Source organism: Dipodomys merriami, unplaced genomic scaffold (genome assembly GCF_024711535.1).
Source record: "Dipodomys merriami isolate MVZ:Mamm:240054 unplaced genomic scaffold, mDipMer1.0.p SCAF_12, whole genome shotgun sequence".
Taxonomy (NCBI): Eukaryota; Metazoa; Chordata; class Mammalia; order Rodentia; family Heteromyidae; genus Dipodomys; species Dipodomys merriami.
Window position 1 is genome coordinate 38,875,858 of NW_027202493.1, and position 22,021 is coordinate 38,897,878.

The following is a 22,021-nucleotide window of genomic DNA, read 5'->3' on the forward strand; positions in this document are numbered from 1 at the left end:
AACGGGAGCGGAGGCCGGGGGGGGGGGGCGCGGACGCCGGGGCGCAGGGCGCGCGCGAGCCGGGCCGAGCGGGGCGGGAGACAGGAAGCGCGCAGGGGAGAGGTCGGCGCGCGGGGGGAGCGCGGGCCGCGGGCGCCGGGAGCGCCTCCCCCTCGCCGCCAGCGCTCCGCTTCCCCGTCGCCCGCTCCCGCGTCCGGGCGCCGCCGCCGCCACCGCCGCCCGCCCGCCCGCCAGCATGCCCGGCGTGGCCCGCCCGCCGCTGCCGCTGCCGCTCGGGCTGCTGCTGTTGCTGCTGCTGCTGCTGCTCCCGCGCCCCGGCCGGCCGCTGGACTTGGCCGACTACACTTACGATGTGGGCGAAGAGGATGCCCCCGAGCCCCTCAACTACAAAGACCCCTGCAAGGCGGGTAAGCGCCCCCACCCCAGCCCACCCCTCCCCCGGGTCCTCCGGCGGCGAACCGGGGGCGCGCAGAGCCCCCCGGGGCGCGGGGCAGGCCGGGCGCGAGGCGCGGGCCGGGCAGGGGCTGGGGTGGGGGGAGGACAGTCCAGTGTGGGAAGCCGGGAGCTGCCTGGTTGGCAATGCAGTGGGGAACAAAAGAACGAGGGAGAGAGGGAGGGGAAGTTTGGGGGAGTTGAGGACTGAAGTTTTTCTGCTGCCGTTGGTGGAAGCCGCCGCCGCCGCCGCCGCTGCTTCTTGCCTTCCCAGCGGATTCCTGGGGAAATCTCCCTGGGTCCGAGACAATCCCGTATCCAGGAGGCTTTTTACTTGTGTGCAGGAAACTTTCCTGGCCAGACTCTGAGTGTGTGTGTGTGTGTGTGTGTGTGTGTGTGTGTTCGGTGTGTGTGTGTGTGTGTGTGTGTGTGTGTGTGTGTGTGTGTGTGTTCGTTCGTCTCTTCATCTCTCCAGTGGAACACTGGTGTTTGCCAGCCTGTCTGTCTGGGCTGCCCTGGGGCTGCACATCTGGTTAGGTTGGTACCAGGAGACTTGCAGCTCCAAGGAATCGGTCTGCCTGACACCACCCAGACTAAGGGGAAGAAAGTTTTCCAAGGGATCCCCTGGGAGTGGATTCTGTGGGTAACCCTCACCCCTGGCCAGCAGCAGCAGCAGCAGCTCTCTAGGACTCATCAGACAGCTGTCAAAGTCAGAGAAGCCAGTCGAGGAAGGGGGTTTATCTGTGTACCCTCCACCCCTGGCACCAGAAGAGCCCTATGGGGCCAGCTGGGCTGGCAAAGAAGACACAGGAGAGAGAACTCGGGCATTTTCACATCAGCCCTCTCACCCCACAGACATCAGAGGCAACAGCCAAGGTCAGGGCCCCCACCTGTGTGTATTCTTTGTCCAAGAGGATTTGCTCTTGCTCCAGCCAGAAGGAGTTGGATTCTGGAGTGACCAGATGGCAAGGCATTGGAGCCATTAGCCTGAACGGATGATTCCAAGCAAGGCTGCTTGAGACACACAAGGGACAAGATATCAGAACTTTCCCTTGACTACTTGCCTCTGACTTCATCCTGTTTCCAAATAGCCGGCTCCGCCGGAAGGGTCATGGTTCTTCCAACTGGACACAGGGCTGGGGCAGGCTGCTGTAGCCCTGGCCTCGGAGACCTGGCTAGGGACTCTGTGTGCCTTTACCCCTGTTCTTTTGGTCACAGGCAGGAATAGGAGACCCTTCCAATGGGGGAAGGACAAGCCAACCCCCTCCCTCCAGTCCCTTCTCCACATTCCTAGGACTGTGGGCAAACCCATAGTCCTGTTGCTCACTGGTTGTGGACGGGGTGGGTGGGAGGCGCAGTGGACAGGGCATTGCCCCCACTTGGGGAAAGCTACCCAGCATCTTTGATTTCCAGTTTTCTCTCCCATAAAATGGGACCAATAATGTATCTCTCCATCAAGCTGGTGGTTGGGGACTAAACCTGAGAATATACCTAAGATACTTAACTAGTGCTTAGTGCGCAGAAAGCACTGAATAAACGTTGGTTGCCTATACATTGTATTTCACCTCTCACCCTCCCTCCCTCCCTCCCTCCCTCTCTCCCTCCCTCCCTCCCTCCCTCCCTCCCTTCCTTCCTTCCTCTTTCCCTTCCTCCCTCCTTTCCTTCCTTCTTTCCTCCCTCCCTCTCCCCCTTTCTTTCTTCCCTTCTTTCTTTCTTTCTTTCTTTCTTTCTTTCCTTCCTTCTTTTCCTTTCTTCCTTTCTTTCCTTCTTTTTTTCATTCCTTCCTTCTTTCTTTCTTTTCTTCCTCTTCTTTTCTCTATTAAAATTAACAGCCCTGGCTCCATCCTTGAGCCTGTCACTTACCCAGCCACCAATCTGCATTTACTAGTCACTGGCATGTCTCAGGCCTGGGCTTCCTGTTGTTGGCAGTGCAGGTACAGACAGGCCCCTGCCCTTGGGGAGCTTATAGTCCAGCAGAGCCCAAGAGTATACAACAGCTGATGGGTGTGAAGTGCTGCACTAGAGGGTAGGGCATCCCATGCTCCCTCCACAGGCCTGGGACTGGGCAGGCGAGCAACGTGGTCACAGGGAACCAGGAAGATTTGCAGCCTGGTGTCTTTGTAGAGGACCTGGAGCAGAGACATGGCCTCACAGAATGGGTAGGGAGCCATACTGATGTTGAAAATGGGAACAATTTGGGGAACTGCAAGAGGCTGAGGCTCTACCCCGGTTCATATTTCATACTAGGGTGGAGCTGGCTCAGTTGGAACTTCAAACAAGGGCTCTGGAGAAAGCTCTCCACCAGGGTGAAGTGAGGCTGGTGGGGAGTTGGGCCAGGCTTGGGGTGGCTGGGAAGGCCTGTGAGTCTGACAAGGTCAAACCAGGCCTCCTGATTGGGTGTGACTGATGTGCAAGCCCTGTGGCCCATCCCTGGAGGAGATTTGGGTCTGTCTTCCTGGATGTGCTTGAGAGAGAGAGAGAGAGGAGAGAGAGAGAGAGAGAGAGAGAGAGAGAGAGAGAGAGAGAGAGAGAGAGAGAGAGAGAGAGAGAGAGGTATTTGCATGCACACACAGACAAGCATACATGCTCAGAGACACCTCTACTGAGTCTGGCCTTCTGGCCTCTTCCCTGTCCCCTACCCCAAAAGCCATGGGTCCCTGGACTCTCATTTCTGCGTTGTCTTCTGCCTGGTTTTGCTTCTTGGCTGCTCTGCAGTCCTGACTTCCCGATGCTGGAGGTGACCTTGGCAGGCGCCTGCCTCTACTTCCTTTGGATGTGGCTGGTGTACTTCTCACCCCGCAGCCTTTCCTCTCCAGCTTTCTCCGTCTCCTCCTCGACCTACACTGAGGGCCAGCAATAAAAACAACTCTTTCTGCTTACCTGTGATCTCTCAGCTCGCCCCACAAATGGCCAAGCCCTTTTATTTCAAATCACTTCTGAGAGTTTCTGACCAATTTTTTTTTGAAGCAAAGTCTCACTATGTAGTACAGGCTCAAACTCATGAGTGGCTCAGCCTCCTGAGTGCTGGGATTATAGGTATGCACCACTATACCCAGCTAAGAGCAAATTTAAGACCCTTGATACTCTGGGGAAAGGTTCTGGAGTTTGGAGCAAGACCACAACAGTGGACAGGAAGTTGTCCACTGGGCTTTTCTCCCAAGCTGATTTGTAGCCCTTGCCTGGGGAGATTTCAAGGCAGCCCTGGTGTCTGGTATGTTAGGTCTGTCTGAGATTGCTAGCTTCGCTTGGCTGCTCCAGTTGATTTGTCAGTGACACATGAGGCGCAGGAGGAGGTAGACCCTGAAGGCAGGAATGGGGACACAGTTGATCCCATAAGCAGAGAAGCCCCTGGAACCTTGACCTGGACTTAGAAAGCTCTGGCTCCCTCAGCTCAGATCTGGTGAAGGTGAGGTGAGCTGTGTAGCGTACCACCCACCACCCCTCATCACATCCATCCTCACCCTGGGAGCTCCAGGGCCCAGGTAGGGATTTCATGGCGCCTGGGAGCAGGATGCAGTCTTGGGAGATTGGGAGCAGGATGCAGTCTTGGGAGATTGAGCAGGATTTCTTCTTTCACCAAACCACATTTCCCCTTCCAGACACGCTGAGTGAGTCACCCACCCACCTAAGCCCCTACTTCCTGAGTCACTCTGTCTTTTAAGTGTCCTGAGGGAAGAAGAAAATACAGTCTACCTGGGTTCTGCATGGAGAAGGACTAGTGAAAGTCCTAGGGAGAAAGGGACTATAAGAATTGTCTCCTAACTCGATGGGCCTTTGCGGCTCACACCTTTAATTCTATCCATTCAGGAGGCTGAGATCTGAGGATCTCAGTTCAAAGTCAGCCCTGGCCGACAAATCTAAGAGTCATCTCTAATTAACCAGCAGAAAGCCAGAAGTGGAGATAAGGCTCTAGTGGTAAAACACCAGCCTTCAGTAAAAAAGCTAAGCAAGATCAAGAGGCCCTGAGTTCAAGCCCAGTACCAACACCAAAAAGAAAGGAAAGAAAGGAAGGAAGGTGAAGAATTCTGTTCATCTAGAGATTTGGGGAGAATATATTTGAGGGGGATAGGAGTACAGTGGGTCACTCCTTAGACCATTAAGACCACTGAGGAAGGATCAGGAAGGCTCAGTCACTCTCTGTCTCCTTTCTCCATCTCCTTCTTCTCCCTCTTTCTTACATACATGCACATCCTATCCATTTTTAGGGTCACCCTTCTCAGAACTTGAGGGAGCATGGCTTAGGATATGCAGCACACACCAGCAGTTTTTTGGTTGTTTGAGAATACCAGAACTTGCTTGGAAGTGGCTGATGGGTGTTAGTGTGATTTGTGGGTACAACCTGTGCGCGTTTGATCCTTCACAGTGTGTACTTGATCCTGAGGAAGCGCAAGTGTAAATGTGCAGCCATGTGTAGGGGACACATGATTGCACCCAGGGCTTGTGTCAGGTGTGAACTCCCTTCTCTAGAAACCTGTATGCCTGTGTGCTTCCAGGCATGCATAGCCTTGAATGCCATCACACCCACCAGGCTGCCCAGTGTGGGAGGCCTTGTTGGACCTCCAGAGAAGGGGCTTTGGAGTCTAGAGGCCAATCTGGGAACAGAGATTCCTCCCCAGGTCCAGGTAGACGATGTGACTCTTTCTGTTCTTCTTCCTCTTGTGTCCAGCTTGGTGCTGGAGCAGCCAGGAGTGCTTCTGGTTGGTTTACAGCCACAAAACAAAACAAAAGCTTTCGAGCCTGTGTTGAAGACACTCTGACATTGGGGCTTCCTGTGGGTCAGAGGGGCATCCAGATTCCCTAACTTCCTGAGGTCAGGGTCCCAAATGGTTAGGTCTCAGGCCTAGTTCCCAGCCATAAGGCTCTTCTGCCCACCCCACCCCCACTCTGTTCCCATGCATTCTTCAGCCATGACATCCCCACCACAGGGCGCCCACTCCCAGCTGAGCCTGCATCCAGCCCTGTTCCACTTTCCATTTGCCCTGCCCTGGTCCCTCAGGCTAGCACCGTGTTGTGGTCTCTGTCCTTGGGTCTCATCTGAGGGGTAGGAATAAGTGTGGGGGACCCAGGGAGGTATAGAGCTGACTTTGAGTTTCTGGTCTAGTGGGTACTAGTTAGTGGGTGCTTACTGTGCTTCGGGCTCTGTGCTGTAGGGGCTTCATTTACTTGCCTAGGATTCTAGAAGATGGATTTGATTAATAGTCCCCTTTTTATTTAGGATGAAGTTGAGGTGTAGAAGAGTTTTAATTCCCTTGAGAATCTGACTCTCAAACATTGTTCTTTGCTGCCTGTCTAATTAATGAGGGTCTAAAAATCTAGCCATATGGGTATAATTCCTAACCATGGGCTCCACCTCCAGGTTTCAAACCAACTATGGATTAAAACTGTTTGAGGATAAAAGTATGAAATGCCCAATAGATAAAAGAAAAAAAATGTGTCTATGTTAAGCATATATAGACTCTTTCCTTGTTACTATTTCTGGCTTTTTGTGTGTGGGGGGCACAATATTGGGGCTTGCACTCAGTTGCTCGGCTGGTGCTCTGTCACTTGAGCCATGCTTCCCATCCTGCTTTTTGCTGGTCATTTTGGATATAGAATCTAGTGAATTTTTCTACCCAAATTGGCTTTGAATTTGCAATCTCCAGATCTCAGCCTTCTGAGTAGCTAGGATTACAGGTTGAATCACTGACACCTAGCTTATTATTTATTAGACCACACAATATAACAAACTTACATTGTTTTAGGTACAAAAGTTAGAGATGATTTGAAGTATACAGGAGAATATTGAGTAGGTTGCATATAAGAATCATGTCATTTTCGATCAAGGAATTGAGTATATTCAGATTTTGGTATCAGTGGAAAGTTGTACAGTGTACAAAGTGCAAGATGTTCGTGTTACACAGACATGTGACATTGGCAGGAAGGACTTTCCCATCTCCTCCCTGGAGCTGACTTCCTATTCACATCTGCCTGGGGCTTCTCGCGCTTGTCAGCTGAGAAGTGTCTCCCATGCGTCTCTAAGCCCAGGCTTGGAAAGTAGCATCCTAAGGAAGAGATGCTTTCTCATGGTCTGGAAGAGACTGCCTCAGTCGCAGGCTGGTGCCCCGAGGCAGGTCATTTCCTTCTTGGACCCAAAGCTTCTGAACTTTGAAGTCTGGGGGTCTGGTTGGTTGCTTATGATGGGACAGGCCTTGGCAAAAGCATGGAGTGGCATATGGCTTCCTGGGTATTTCAGGGGTGGGCCAGGATTAAATGAACTGATAAAGTACCATCACTTCGTCAACTGGCAAACACCATGTACATTTCAACAGACATTTACATAAGGTGTCATTATGGCTACTATAATTGGCTTAATGAGTTCTGAACTTGACTTTGGCTTATGTGTGTGTTGGGGTTTGTTTCTGTATATTTTCTAGGACCATCTATGACTGTATTTGTGAATGTGTGTTTGTGTCTATTTTTGTGTGTACACACACACACACACACACACACACACACACACACACACACACACACACACACACAAAATACAACATGGTGTCTAGAGAGGTAATGAACCTGATAGCAGTGGTCCTGGTCACTAGACTAGGAATGTGGAGCCTTCTAGAAACTAGCAGTGTGGTCTCCATTGAGTCAGTGCCCTTCCGCGCCTTAGTTTCCCTAACTGTAACGTGGAAGATGGCCTAGAGAGTTGCTAAAGTCATTCAACGTTCTGTTTTATAGGCTGGCATTTCATTCTTTCAGACACAGTTCACTAAATGCCTTCCTCCTCAAAGTTGGTGCTGAGTCCTGCTTGCCGGTGCTGGACCTGGCAGCATTGGAGCATCACTATGTGTCTCTGTATGTACTAACCACATGTGTCTGATTCTGTGTTCACTTAATGGGGTCAACTGGGGAGGAGAATTCGGTGTAGAACGCCTCGAGGTTAAGACAGTTTGTATAATACTGACTGCCTGGTGTGGCCCAGGAAGCCTCTGCTGGGAGCAGAAGCAGATGTCACTGGGGGCGGGGCTGGCATCCGCTTCCAGCTCAGCGGGGACTGGAGCTCACATCTGGACTTCTTCCCGAGTGGCCAGTTCTCTGGTCCTGCCTCCTCCTGTTCCAGACATAGAAAGAAGACAGGCTGCTCAGCCCCTCTCTTTGGAAACATCTCTCCCCAGCTCCAAAAGTCCCAGGGCTTCTTCCTCCAGAGAGGAGACCCAACAACTCAGAATAGGAATCGCTTCAGAACTGTCTAACTTTTTCCTGCTTGTTGGGAAGCTCTTGGTGTGTATTTTGGTTTACTTGCTCCAATGTTTTTTGTTGGTCATGGGGCTTGAACTCTGGGCCTGGGCTCTGTCTCTCAGTTCTTCAGCTCAAGGCAAGTGCTGTACCACTTGAGCTACAGCGCCACTTCTGGTTTTCTGGTGGTTTATTGGAGATAAGAGTCTCACGGACTTTCCTGCCCGGGCTGGCTTTGAACCTCGATCCTCAGATCTCAGACTCCTGAGTAGCTAGGATTACAGGTGTGAGCCACCCACGCCTGGCTTACCTGCTCCAAATCTTATTGGAAAATAAAGATATTAGACATTTTTACTATACTTCATACCCTCTCCTTGATTTGATTGAAATGACATTTGCCATGTACACAGATAGATTGTGTTAATCAGCTTTCTGTTACTATAACAAAATACCTGAGATTGTTGACTTAGGAAGAGAAAAGGTGATTTTTGGCTCCCAGTCCTAGAGTGTCTGGTTCAAGATGGTGGGAAGGGGACCTCTGGCGAGGGAGCCCAACATGATGGAAGCACTTGGCAGAAGTATGACTGCTTACTTCATCATCCAGGAAGCAAGGAGAGGAAGGGACGGAGCCTCAGAGTCTGCAATGCACTTGCACATGTTCACAGAGCCCTGGTCCCAGTAACCTGAGGCCTTCCCATAGGCCTCCAACAGCACTGTCTTGAGGATTGAGCCTCTGACACATGGGCCCTTGGTGGATACCTCCTACATCATAGCATAGGTGCAATCACCTCTTCCTCTTGTATTTCTTCAGAGCCCATGTCACTGCCCAGAATTGTCTGTCAGTACTTGTGCACTCTGTATTGCTGAAGGCTAGTATCACAAGGACAGAGATCTCTTCTGTCTTGCTAGTCACTGGCATAGTGCCTGGCCATGGTAGGTGCTGACTAAGTATTTGCTGAAGAATGATGAAATAAATGACACTGTGTATTCGTGGAACTCCAGTGTGGTGTCTCTCCTTTGCTGGGATTTTATTTTGTTTTATGTGGTGCTAAGGATGGAAGCCAAAACTTTGCTCATGACAGGCAAATTAATACTCTACACTGGTGCAAACCCAGACCTATTTTATTTTTATATTGAGTGCATATTACTTTTTGGTGGCACTAGGGTTTGAACTCCAGGCCTCACATTTGCTAAGCAAGCACTCTACCACTTAAGCCACATACACCCAAACTTTTTTTTTTTTTACATTGAGTCTCAGGATTTTGTTTGAAGTAACACTTGGAAAGCAATGGGGCTATCAACATATGTCATCTTGCAGAGTTTATTTGTTGAGATAAAGTCTCACTCATTTTTGGGCTGGGCTGGCCTTCAACCACAGTCCTCTAGATCTGTATCTCCTATATAGTGGTGACTGCAGGTGTGAACCACCATGCCTATATTATTTTTTAAGCATTAGAGTTTCAGCCAGATGTAATGATACTCGTCAGCAATCCCAGTGACTTGGGAGGCAGAGATCGGAGAATAGTGAATTTGAGGCTAATCTGGGCAAAGTTAGTGAGACCCTCTCAAAAATCTAAGACTGGGAATAAGGTTCAGGTTGTCAAGTAACTGCCTAGCAAGTCTAAGTTCATGAATTCAACCCCACCACTACCAAATGACAGGAAAATACAAACAAAAGGCCTGGAAACATGGCTTACATGATAGAGTGCTTGCCTCGCATATGTGAGGCCTTGGGTTCAATCCTTACCCAATCCATACGCATGCGCGCGCGCGCGCGCGCGCGCACACACACACACACACACACACACACACAACACATACACATGACAGGCTCTCACCATGTTGTTCAGACTGGCCTCTAGTGCTTGGGCTCAAATGATCCTCCTACCTCAGTCACCCAAGCGGTTGAAACTATAGGCATGTGTCACTGTGCCCAACTTTTATTGAGATTTTTATCAAAAAAGCCAGAATGCTCTTCAGGAGCTTCTAGAAGCTGATGGTGGTTTTTGAGGGCCAGAGTTGCTGTGGTGATTGGGCCATGTACCCACAGTCAGGGCTACGAGCATGCTGCACCCTGCCCTAGTTAAGAGTATTAACTCCACCTCTTCTGTTTTCTCCAGCTGCCTTTATTGGGGACATTGCTCTGGACGAGGAAGACTTGAGGACCTTCCAGGTGCAGCAAGCTGCAGATCTCAGACAGCGAACAGCCCGCAGGTCATCCATTAGAGCTGCAGGTATGCTGGGGACAGGCCAGCCCCCTGTGTCCCAGAGATGAGTTCCGGACTTGAAGAAAAAGGGCTCCTCTCCTCCTTGTTTCCAGCCAGGCTCTCCTAGAACAGAGGCTACAAGCTTGAACCCAGCATAGGGGCCTTAGCTTGGCATGTCTTTATCCTTACCCAGAGGAGTTGTAAATATAAACACACCCAGTGGCTAAGAGTAGCATGTTTTCAACTAACAGCCAACAAAACGCTTCCTAACCTGGTGCTGGTTTGCTCGCACCTGTAATCCTAGCTACTCTGGAAACTAAGACCTAAGGATCATGTTTGGAAGCCAGCCCAGGCAGATAAATCCCAGGCAGACAAATCCAAGAGACTATCTCCAATTAATCAACAAGAGCCAGACGTGGAGGTAATGGCTCAAGTGGTAGCAAGCCAGTCTTGAGCAGATAAAGCCAAGCAAGAGTAAAAGGCCCTGAGTTCTAGCCCTTGCCCTGTCCCTAGCCACCTTCACAGAGATGTGTCAGAGCATCACCTGTCTTAAACAGAAATAGCCTTGCAGAAGGAAAGTGACTTGCTCAATATCGTATATCTTGTTGGTGAAAGACAGGACTGGGACTTGAACCCAAGACTTCTGTCTTGTGAGATGCTCCCTATCTGCTAGTCCCCTTGGGTTCTGAGTCCCGCTTTGTAAACTTCCATGCATCGTCTGAGGTCCCTCTCAGGCACTTCTTCAGTAACTCTTTCCTGACTGTCCCTTTGATACAATTGACCCCTGCAGCCCTGATGCCCTCTACTCTGCGTGAATAGTTAGCAATCATCTCTCTTTTTTATTTTTAATATATTTTTATTGTGAAAATACTGTACAGAGGGGTTATAATTACATGGGTAAGATAATGAGCACATTTCTTATCAAGCATTGTAGCCTCCTGCTTTGTTTCCCCTTCCCACCTTCCCATCCTCCCCCCCCCAGCCCCATCCCCCCCCCACCAAAGTTGTAAAGTTCGTTTTTCGACTTGTACATCTCATTGTTGCAATGGGTCCTCCTGTATCCCTGTTTTAACAATTTGTTTTTTCCCTTCCCCTCCACATATACCAATATAATATATAGTGAAAGCAGGGGTTATACCATGGGGGAGGGACATACAAGGCAACAAAGACATAATCTTATACATATGTTAGAAACAATCCCATGAAAGATCTCTCTCTTTTTTTTGTCAGTCGTGGGGTTTGAGTTCTAGGCTTGGGAGCTGTCCCTGAACAAGTCAGCTCAAGGCTCATCAAGCATCTCTCTTAATTACTCCACATGCGTACAATTGATTTCAGTGGCCCATCTTCTACATGGCTCTTCAGGGTCAGGCCAGTTCCTTTTTTCCCTTGGTGGCCTAGGCATCCAGCAGCCCATGGGCACCAATACAGAGGAAAGAGAATGAGGAATGAGGGCCTGGGCAGGGTCAACTCTTCCCAGCCTCCCCTTGTCTTGTGCACTCCATGCTGATGCTTGGAGCAGGACCTGGGAGATCACACAGTGCTCTCCTATTGTCCAAGGCAGGGATTCTGGTTGAGGTTCAGTTCTGGCCTCTGTGTGCTAGGCAGTCTCCTGGCCAGCGGGAGGGAGGACTCTAGTGTAGGCAGCTAGGAGAAGGGAGGGCAACTACTCCAGAAAGACAACTGGCATCAGAGATTGATGGTGGCCTGGTGACAGAGTTTACAGGACCTTACTGGGGAGTTGTAGGTATGGTCCACAAGGGGCAAATCTCTGGGCAAAGCTTTGGCCTTGGTCTCCCATAGCTAATGGTCCTTGCCAGCCTCCCATAGAGCTGCTGTGTCCCATGAACATGTAAATCTAAGAAAATATAAAAGTCTGTATTGTACTACAGATATCAAGGTTTCTTCGTTGGGAAAGGACAGCTTATAAATTGTAGCTCCCCCAGGTCCTCTAGTTGCTAGGAAATGAGTATATCATCACCCTCATTTGCAAACCCAGCCCATTCTTGTCATTTGTGGGAGTGATGCATAGTTATAGCATAGTTTCATAGTTATTGTACAACTTTAGGGATTTTCTATATTGTCACCAAAAACACTGAATTCACAAATACTGAGTCATTATACTTAGAGGAATTGTGGGCTCTGGTCTCATTTGTCAGCTGATTACTATGCGATGTGGTGTGTGTGTGTGTGTGTGTGTGTGTGTGTGTGTGTGTGTGTGTGTGTGTGTGTGTGTGTGTGTGTGTGTGTGTGTGTGTGTGTGTGTGTGTGTGTGTGTGTGTGTGTGTGTTTTAATAAACACAAGACCTCATACTCTACCATTTGAGCCATACCCTGTCTCTCCCCCTCCCCCATCCTTTTTGCTTTAGTTAATTTTTCAGATAGTATCTCACGCCTTTGCCTAGGTCTGTCCTCCGACCCTGATCCTCCTGACTGGTCTAGCCTTGATTTATGATCTTTCTATCTCTGCTTCTCAAGTAGTTGGAATTACAGGCATGCCCCACTGCACCTGGCTATGATTATAGTTTACATGTGTTTCATTTAGAGACACTTTAATAATACACAGCTGATTTACTAACATTAAACTCATGGCCAACAGCACTGAGCCAGGCCTGAACAAATTTATTGAATTTCCCTGTCCTCTTGTCCTTGAGAACATAAGACAGCCCCTCAGCACACTTGGAAGCTATTTGAAACAGATTAACCCAAAGCACCAGTATATAAAAAAGTGGCTCTCAATGTACCCCAAAAGGGTTGCTTGTTTACCGCATGACATTGAAACAAGCAAGCAGTGTCGCCTCATTGAACCTCTGCTGACAGCTTCTTCACTCTGGGTACATCCATGGATGACCATGGGAGCCCTGAGCATCGATCTGGGAATTGCAAACACATTTCTGCAAGTTGGCAAATTCGCACATGTGGACTCCACCCACGATGGGGCTCCACTGTGCTTCGTTTCTTCTTCTGTCCATTTGCCGGCTGCCAGCGCCTTCTTCCTCTTCCAATTCCAGGAAACTCTTCTGTCCCTGGCTGCCCGAGCTGTGGTGGGCAGGCGCAGAGGGAACCCCGGGGGAGATGGCGAGGCAGACCCCGGAGCCGGAGCCGGCGGGCAGCGACGTCCAGACCGGAGCGCGTGTGGCCCGATGGGGTCATCCCCTTTGTTATTGGGGGGAACTTCACTGGTGAGTGCACTCTTGTGTTGCCCTGGGCACATCTTGCAGCTGACTCTGGCCTTGCCACCCTGGGCCTGTCTGTCCACAAGCTGTGGCGGAGGTGTCCCCCTAACCCTGTGACAGCCCAGCTTCCTTCTTCCTGGCAGGCAGCCAGCGGGCAGTCTTCCGGCAGGCCATGAGACACTGGGAGAAACACACCTGTGTCACCTTCTTGGAGCGCACAGATGAGGACAGCTATATCGTATTCACCTACCGACCCTGCGGGTGAGCAGGGACCCCCCTGGGTGCTGGACCCTTGACCATGACCACCCCTCCCCCCCAGGTGCTGCCCTGGGCACCACCCACACCACCTGCCAACGGGGCATCTCCCATTGGTATGACTCTGTGCCTGGCACAAAGCCTGGATGACAGTGGGTGCTCAGGGACCTCCACCCCCACCCCTCTGTTCCCCTGCCGCCCCTGGCAGCCTGGCCCGGCCCCTGAGTGGATGCACTCCCCCAGCTCGGGACCGCCCCCCTGAGCTGGCCCCGCCCTCCAGGTGCTGCTCCTACGTGGGTCGCCGTGGCGGGGGCCCCCAGGCCATCTCCATCGGCAAGAACTGTGACAAGTTTGGCATCGTGGTCCACGAGCTGGGCCACGTCATTGGCTTCTGGCATGAGCACACACGGCCTGACCGAGACCGCCATGTCTCTATTGTACGTGAGAATATCCAGCCAGGTATGAGGCATCTCTTGCTCTGGCCCTTCTCCCCTCCAAGGCTACCTATGGGGTGGGAGTTGTAGCTGCTGTCCGCAGCCCAGGGGTCTGGGCCCTACCCCAGGCGGCTGTTCAGGGCTGCTAGTAACTTAAGGATCCCACATCAGTGGAGCAGCTGGGGGCTGCCACAAGTTGTGGTTCTGGTCAGAAGGACCAGGTTGAACTTCTAGTGGGGGGGGGGCGGGGGGGGAGGGAAGGGTACAGTTGGTTCCTTGCTGGACCCTGCTGCAGGCCTTGCCCTCTAGCTTTCTGCAGTCTCCTGCCTTCTTCCAGCTGTCTTCTAAGAGCTCCTCCCTATGTCCCTGGCCTTCCCCCTGCTCACCAGCCTCTTGGCTGGACAGGACTCTTCTACAGCCCCTTCTCCCCACTCCCTGACTCCCATTGGCTGCTTCTTGGACCCTTAGGTCTAGGAGGCCCTCTCAGGTACAGGGAAGATGGAGACTGTCCTCCACCTCCACCCACCCCCTTCTCCTGGTCCTCACAGGGCAGGAGTATAACTTCCTAAAGATGGAGGTTCAGGAGGTGGAGTCCCTGGGGGAGACGTATGACTTCGACAGCATCATGCACTATGCCCGGAACACGTTCTCCAGGTGAGAGAAGGGCTGAGCACCTTCTGGAAGCCATTCCCTTTGTAGCTCCCATTTGTGAGTGGCTATGGCCCCCAGGCAGAAGGTCTGTGGTGTTGCCTGACCTATTGTCCGCTTCCTGGGAAAGTGGCCCCTCTTAGTCTACTGCTGTGCGTGCCAAGGGCACCCGGCATGGAAGGCTGAGGTCCGGCGCTGCATGAACCCTGCTCTGTGAGCTCCCACACTCTTAAGGCCCAAAGGAGCTGCTGGGGTTGGCTTTTGGGGGGGTCAGCCCTGGGGTTTGAACTTAGGACTAGTGCTCTGCCTCTTGAGCCACAGTTTCACTTCTGGCTTTTTGGTGTTTAATTGGAGATAAGAGTCCATGGGCTTTCCTACCCCAGCTGGCTTTGAACCCCAGCCCTCAGCTCTCAGCCTCCTGAGTAGCTAGGATTACTGTGTGAGGCGCCTGTGCCTGGTGTGGGCTTGGGCTTTCTCTCTTACAAAAGGGCACACTTTTCTTCTTGGTCCCTAGAGGAGAGCCCTGTTTCCTAGTTATCTGCCTTTTTGTGATTGGCTAATTTGAACAAAGCCTGGCTTCTGCTCCCTCTTGCCAGCTCACAAGATAACCTCCTTACCCACTGGCTTCCCAGAAGTCATAGCAAGAACCCCCCAGGTACCAGTGGCTCAGCCCCCACCCATTAGAGGGTGGAGGGCCCCTCCCCACGCTCCTGCCTGGCCTGGCCTTCTCATGGCCAGGCTCTTTCCTCTTCCACATCCCTGTCTGGGGCAGTGGTTCTTTCCCCCTTCTTCTCCTAGTTCCTTCTAGACCCACCACTCTTCCTGGTCCAGATTTGAGAACAGAGAAGGCAGGGCAGTGAAGTCATTCTGCCCTCCACACCCACAGACCCTTCTTCCATTTCCCACCCCTGCCGTGCTCTGCCCAGCTGAGTGTGAGTCAGGAGCCCTGGGGAGGCGGAGGACTGCCACCTCCCCTTCCTCCACCTCCCACAAGAACACTGCAAGCTTTAGCCAGGGGACCCAGACAATGGGGCCTGGGAGCTGGCTGGCCACGGTGGAAGCTGCCCTTGCCCTTTGGCCTTTCTCCAGGTTCTGTCAGACACAGCGGATCAGAGGGTGATGAGTTGGCCCAGCAGTCCTGGGAGAAGTTCATGGGGGCTGAGTCAGCACTGGAGCCTGGGAGAGGCCCACAGCAGTGATGGACTCAGTCGGAAGCTTTCCTAGAACTGGGAGTGGGGGTGACTGAGCTGGGCAACTGAAAACAGGCCCAGGTCTCTGACCTCCCAGAGTGTTCCTGGGGCTCCCCCCAACTCCTGTGGTATGGCTGCCACGGAGCAGGGTGGCTGCTGGTCAGTGGGCAGCTTAATGACAGGGTGAGATGTCTCCACCCGTCCCTGACCCTGCTGAGGAATGTCTGGGCTCTGGTAGGATCATGACCTGTGGGTGCAGACGGGCACACTGCCCTCCCTCCTTGCCCGCTTCCCACTGACCAGTGCTCTCCCCCTCCCCATGTCCTCCTCAGGGGCATCTTCCTGGACACCATTGTCCCCAAGTATGAGGTAAATGGAGTGAAGCCTCCTATTGGCCAAAGGACCCGGCTCAGCAAAGGGGATATCGCCCAGGCCCGCAAACTCTACAAGTGCCCAGGTGGGAGCAGGAAGGGACAGGCCTTACTATGGGGTAGAAGGTGGCATCCAAGGGAGGCAGCTTTCTGGGGCCTGGGGCCACCAAGCATGTCTGAGCCTTACTTCTCAGAAAAGGATGTTAGGGGAGAGCCACTAAGGAAAGGCTAGGGTTCTAGCTCAGAGACCACATGGTGGCAAGAAAAATGGAGCCATCTGTCTTCAGGGTGTCTAGGAAAGTGCAGGATAGGTGATCAGAACAGAAAGGGAAGAGCAGAACCCTTCCAGGGCAGAGGAGGAAGTGAGACCCATCAAAGGAGCTTAACTCGGAAGCCCATGTTGCCTTGACAACAGGGCATCTGGTTACCCTGGTAGCACTAGGCCCAGGAGGTAGGATGCTGTGTATATGTGGGGGGTGGGAAGGGGGGGTGGGGAGTGGATCTTAAAGAGATAGGACCAGTCCCTCTCAGTCACACCTCTGTCCCCTAACTTGTACCAAGGCTCAGGGTGGGGAAAGCCAGAGACAGGGGGATATGGTGCCTGCAGCCAACCATCCAGTCACTTCCTTTTCTTGACAGCCTGTGGAGAGACCCTGCAGGACAGCACAGGCAACTTCTCCTCGCCTGAGTACCCCAATGGCTACTCTGCCCACATGCACTGTGTATGGCGCATCTCTGTGACACCTGGGGAGAAGGTAACTGCGATCGGTCATGGTTCCCTCCTCTGCCAGGACCCCGTGAGTAAGAGAGTATGTGTCCTCAGCGGGCCCCATCTCAAGGATCGCAGGGAGGAGAACTTGCCTGGTCTTTGTGAATGTGTTGAGCTCACAAGTCAATGGAATGTTACAAACACTAAACTCAGACTCGGAATCTCTTTCACTTTTGTGCTCAACACCGGAGCTCTGTCACTTGAGCCACACATCCACTTGCAGCTTTTTGCTGATTAATTAGAGATAAGAGTCTCCTAGACTTTTCTGGCCAAGGTGTCTTCAAGCTGCAATCCTCAGATCTCAGCCTCTTGCGTAGCTAGAGTGGTGTGAGCCACCAGAGTGAGCTTGGCTGTCTCCATCTCCTTGATCTACTCAGAAAGGACTTCCTCCAGGAAGCACCTCCTTGCCTGCTACTCATGCAGGCAAGCCGGGTGAACACAAGATTCCAGAAGGCCTCAGCCTAAAGTATAGTCTCCTCCTTCCAGGTTGACTAGCTTTATTTGAATACCTGAAGAGAGGTTCACTGCTTCTCAGAATTTGCCATTCTGTTCTCTGGCCATCTCGTCGTGTCACAAAGTCTCTTTCTGATAGAGACCGGGATTGCTGTCTCTGAAATGTCCTGCCCTTCTCCCAGGAGCAGTTCACTGTAACTTCTGTCCCTGAGTCCCAGTCATTCCCTCAACCTGGGGCGGCCACTCTCAGCCTTCTAAGATCGATTGGCAGGCTTGTCAGGTGCAGTCTGGAACTTCAGTTTTCTTTGTATTTGTGTTGCTTCCCCAGAGTGAGCCACAAGACTGTTCCTTCAATTGGAACACGGTGCTTGATGTACCACCGGAGCCCTGAGCTAGGCTCAGTGTTGCTATGGGGTGTATCATTCCAGCATGTCTCAAGACCAGCCTCTGGTCATGGCTCCTTTGATAGACATGTCCTTTGGGTCTCTGTCCTGGTTTTTGATGAGAATGTTGAACAAACTTAAACTAAAATCAGCCCAAGATCTCGCTCCAAACAGCCATTGATCTGCTACTTTCCAGTTTCCAGCTGGCCTTCATTGACACTGCTTGCCAGTACCCTCCAGTCACAGGTTCCACCCGTTGTAGGGTCTCTTTCTGAAACCTCATCTGTCATCTTTCTTTCCCTGGTATAGGAAATGATGAATAAATGTTTACTACATAAGCCAGAGTGCCTCACAAAAATCACTTCCACGGAGAATAAAACATGCTTTGTATATATGTGTGTGTATGTCACAGAGAGAGAGAGAGAGAGAGAGAGAGAGAGAGAGAGAGAGAGAGAGAGAGAGAGAGAGAGAGAGAGAGAGAGAGAGAGAGAGAGAGAAGGTCCTACTGTAACTTAATTCTCCTATATTAGCCTCCTGAGTGCTGGGATTATAGGCATACTCTACCATAGCTGCCTAAAAGAGATTTCTCCCCCCTCTTTTAAAGAGAGTATGTTTGATGGATCTTGCTTTAAGTGAACTCACACTGGCTCCCAGCAATCACTACTTCTTTCCTACATGTCCACAGACATCTATTTAATTGAAGATTGACATTAAGTTCTGGTGTGCAGTTCCCCAGAATCTTCTAACACCCTCCCAACTCTCTTTTTCCCTTCTTCCCTCCCACCCACCCTCCCTCCTTCTCTCTTGCTCTCACACTCTCTCACTCTTCACACACACACACACACACACACACACACACACACACACACACACACACACACACACTCATCAGAGATTGGGAAAGCTTTTGCTCCAAGTTCTTGAAGTTACACATGCTAACCACATCTGCAAGCTATTTCATTGTCCACTGATGTCATTTGTGAGCCAAGAGACAAAAGCCAATTTTGAGAGGTGTTCCCTGTCTCCCCCTTCTGCATTTGCATTATAGGGCAACTGACCTTTTCTTTCCAACCAATACCTACTTTTAATTTTTTTTCGGTTTGAAGATTATCCTCACATAAGATAGATACTTTAGTGAGAACTGAGTAATTCTGTCATCTCTCTTGGTTGGCTTTCTGCCATCGTCTCAGAAATGAAATCCTCTCTTCCTTATTCTTATTCCAAATCTCACTTAAAATTGCAGTTGTAGCAGGCGCCAGTAGCTCATGCCTGTAGTTCATGTATATAATCCTAACTACTCAGGAGGCTGAGATAGGAGGATCACAGTTTGAAGCCAGCCCAGGCAGAAAAAATCTGTAAGACTTTTATCTCTGATTAACTACCAAAAAAAACCAAACAAACCAGAAATGGAGCTGTGGCTCAAGTGATAGAGCACCAGCATTGAGTGAAAAAGATAAGGGCCTGAGATCAAGCCCCATGACTAGCACCAAAAAAGAAAATTACAATCTTTATGGCTGCTTCAAACTGGCAAAGTTCTAGTTGCCCTCATCTCTCTCCCAAGGGCCTATTCCTCCACCCATAAATTATGATGATAATAATATTAATAACAGCTAACAGTTCCTAAGCATATGTCTGATCAGGTCGGTGTTCAGTTGTTTATATCCGATATATCTCTTAGCACAATGACAGTGTAATGCCAGGCACTGACATTGCCCCTTCAAGGTCACAAGACTCAAGGTCATATAGAACTTAGATTGTGACACACAAGTCTGTGATTGAAGTACAATTGAGTTTAATTGGGGATTGACACTAAAATGCACTGTTGCATTTCAAAATTGCCCTGGTGTTCTTCCAGTAAACCCGTGGGCCTAGCACTAGGCCAGATACTGGGGACATGAAGATGTATAAGATAGCCCTAGCCTGAGGAGCAGCCAGGAAGAGAGGGGTGGGGCAGAGAGGTCAAGGTCAGCTTCTTCCACTTTTCCTAGTGATAAGTGCTGGCCCATGTGTCTCTGATGGACACAGGGCTCTGCTTCAGGAGCCTTTCGGTGCTATGAACCAGTTCCTCCACAATTCCCCAAAGACTGTATCCTTTTCAGAAGCCTGGCTGGAGCTCCAGTGCAGGAGTAGCTCAGGATAAAAACTGTGCATGGATCAATACGTTGCTATAGAAATATATCACAATAAAATCTGGTCTATTTGTAAGTGAACCCAAGATGGCAGCTGGGGGTGATGAGCTTGAAAGGGCCTATGGAAAGCTTGTAATTCTAGCACTTAGGAAAGTGAGGCAGGAGGAATTGTGAGTTTGAGGGCTACCTAGAGAGATTCTGTCTTACAAGAAGGGGGTGGGGGGACGAGGTAGGGAGCCTGTGGAACTCAGGAGCCCTGAGAAGTTGGTGTCATAAAATGATTACTTTGTTTTTGTTGCAAATCTCACTTAAAAATTGCAATCCTAGCCAGGCGTTGGTGGCTCCTCCTGGAATTCTAGCTACTCAGGAGGCAGAAATAAGAGGATCTGAGTATTATAGGTTTTAATCAGGAGGATCTCAGTTCCAGGCCAGCCCAAGTGGAAAAGTCAGAAGAAACCAGACATGGTGGTGTATACTTGTCATTCCAGCTATGACAGGAAGCCTAAAATAGGATGATTCAGTTCAGGCAGCAATCAAGACCCTATCTCAAAAATAAACAGTGCAAAAAAAAAGGGGGCTTGGAGGTATGGTCCAGTGGTAGACTGTTTGCCTCGCAAGAGCAAGGCCCCAGACTCTGGCACTGCCCCCCCAACCCCAGTTACAGTCTTTGTCTGGTTGGTGTAGATCAGGAGGATTGCAGCTCAAGGCCAGACCAGACAAAAAGTTAGTAAAATCTACATCTCAAGTTACAAGCTAGGTGTGTGGTGATAGGCATTTCTTATGTCTGTATAGGTAGTATGATTAAGGTCTGAGGCCAGCCCCAGACAACAACATGAGATTCTATCTGAAACATAGCTAAAGAAAAAGAAGAAAGGTGCTGGGTGCTGGTGGCTCACGCCTGTAATGCTAGCTACTCAGGAGGTTGAGATCTGAGGATCACAGTTCAAAGCCAGCCCAGGCAGCAAAGTCCGTGAGGCTCTTATCTCCAATTAATCACCAGAAAACTGAATGTGGTGCTGTGGCTTAAGTGGTAGAGTGCTTGCCTGAGCTGAAGAGCTCAGGGACAGCGCTCAGACCCAGAATTCAAGCACCACGACCAACCAAAATAAAAAAGAAAGAAAGAAAGAAGAAAGGCAAAGTATATGTGCTCAAATTGTATCACACTCATCTAACAAGCATAAGGCTCTAAATTCAAATGTCAGCACTGGCAAACAATTAGGCAGTTTTTGCTGGTTTGAACTGTCTGTGCCCTGACTTTGTTATTGTAACAAGCATGTTAGTGGAAATATCTTACCCTCATTGTTCCCTACATCAATTTCTTTTTTCTTTTCTTTTCTTTCTTTCTTTCTTTCTTCCTTTCTTTCTTTCCTTCCTTCTTTCTTTCTTTCTTTCTTTCTTTCTTTCTTTCTTTCTTTCTTTCTTTCTTTCTTTCTTTCTTTCTTTCTTTCTTTCTTTCTTTCTTTCTTTCTTTCTTTCTTTTTTGGTACAGGTCCTAGGGCTTGAACTTAGGGCTTAGGCACCATCCCCGAGCTGTTGTGTTCAAGGCTAGCACACTACCATGTGAGGCACAGCTCTATTTCTGGCTTTTAGGTAGTTAATTGGAGATAAGAGTCTTGGATTTTCCTGCCTGGGCTAGTTTTGAACCATGATCCTCAGATCTCAGCCCCCTGCGTAGCTAGGATTGCAGGTGTGAGCCACTGTGCCCTGTTTCCCTACAGTTTTGAGAGCTAGGTACTGTTACCCCTGCTGTGTACACAAGAGAATGGAGGCTCATAGCTTTAAGTGCAAATCTGCCCAGATTTGCAGGTGAAACCAGTGTTTGGTTCTAGATTGGCCAAAGTCTGATCTTTCGACAGTAAACCTTAAATAACGCCACCTGCTGTGGCAGGTGGACTTTGACATCAATTTCAGCTCCCGGGAGTTGTTTTTCACTTGTTTCCCAGCGCTCAGCCTACTGCCAGCGGTGTGAATGTATAAAATAAATCTTATACAATCCACACGTCATGGATATGTCAACCACAAGAAAGAGCTCCCCCCCCTCAGTGTCCCAACTTGCATAATTAGCAGCTGACTCAAGGATTTACCTTGGTTCCCAGGCAACAAAGCAGACTTCATAGGAGGAGACTGTTTTAAGAAGGATCCAATGGCAAGCAGGCCAACTGTGCAAAGGAGCCAGGAAGATAAGAACTGCTAATGTCTTGGAGCTGTCAAGCATCCACCCTCAATCCTATCCCTCTGCCTTGGCAAATGCCATGTGATCTTCAAGATCCCCTCCCCCACCACACTGTCCCAGAGCGGCCTCCCATCCCCCCCAGGCAGGCAGAAGTCATCTCTCTGGATACCCATGTTAGACCCTCCC

The 22,021-nt window shown here is 50.4% G+C and overlaps 1 protein-coding gene across 2 annotated transcripts in view; it reads left to right on the forward strand.

The window, feature by feature from the left end:
• Positions 1-22,021, forward strand: part of Bmp1 (bone morphogenetic protein 1) — a 43,717-nt gene continuing 21,696 nt past the window's right edge. Inside the window, exons 1-8 of one of the 2 annotated variants that reach the window (XM_070016605.1) lie at positions 1-407; positions 9,771-9,884; positions 12,866-13,036; positions 13,174-13,291; positions 13,566-13,744; positions 14,268-14,373; positions 15,890-16,014; positions 16,568-16,683. In XM_070016605.1, the coding sequence (XP_069872706.1) occupies positions 236-407; positions 9,771-9,884; positions 12,866-13,036; positions 13,174-13,291; positions 13,566-13,744; positions 14,268-14,373; positions 15,890-16,014; positions 16,568-16,683 (1,101 nt within the window). In that variant the 5' untranslated portion in view covers positions 1-235. Of the gene's footprint in view, positions 408-9,770; positions 9,885-12,865; positions 13,037-13,173; positions 13,292-13,528; positions 13,745-14,267; positions 14,374-15,889; positions 16,015-16,567; positions 16,684-22,021 lie in introns of both variants that reach the window. The other variant, XM_070016606.1, reaches the window with a different exon arrangement.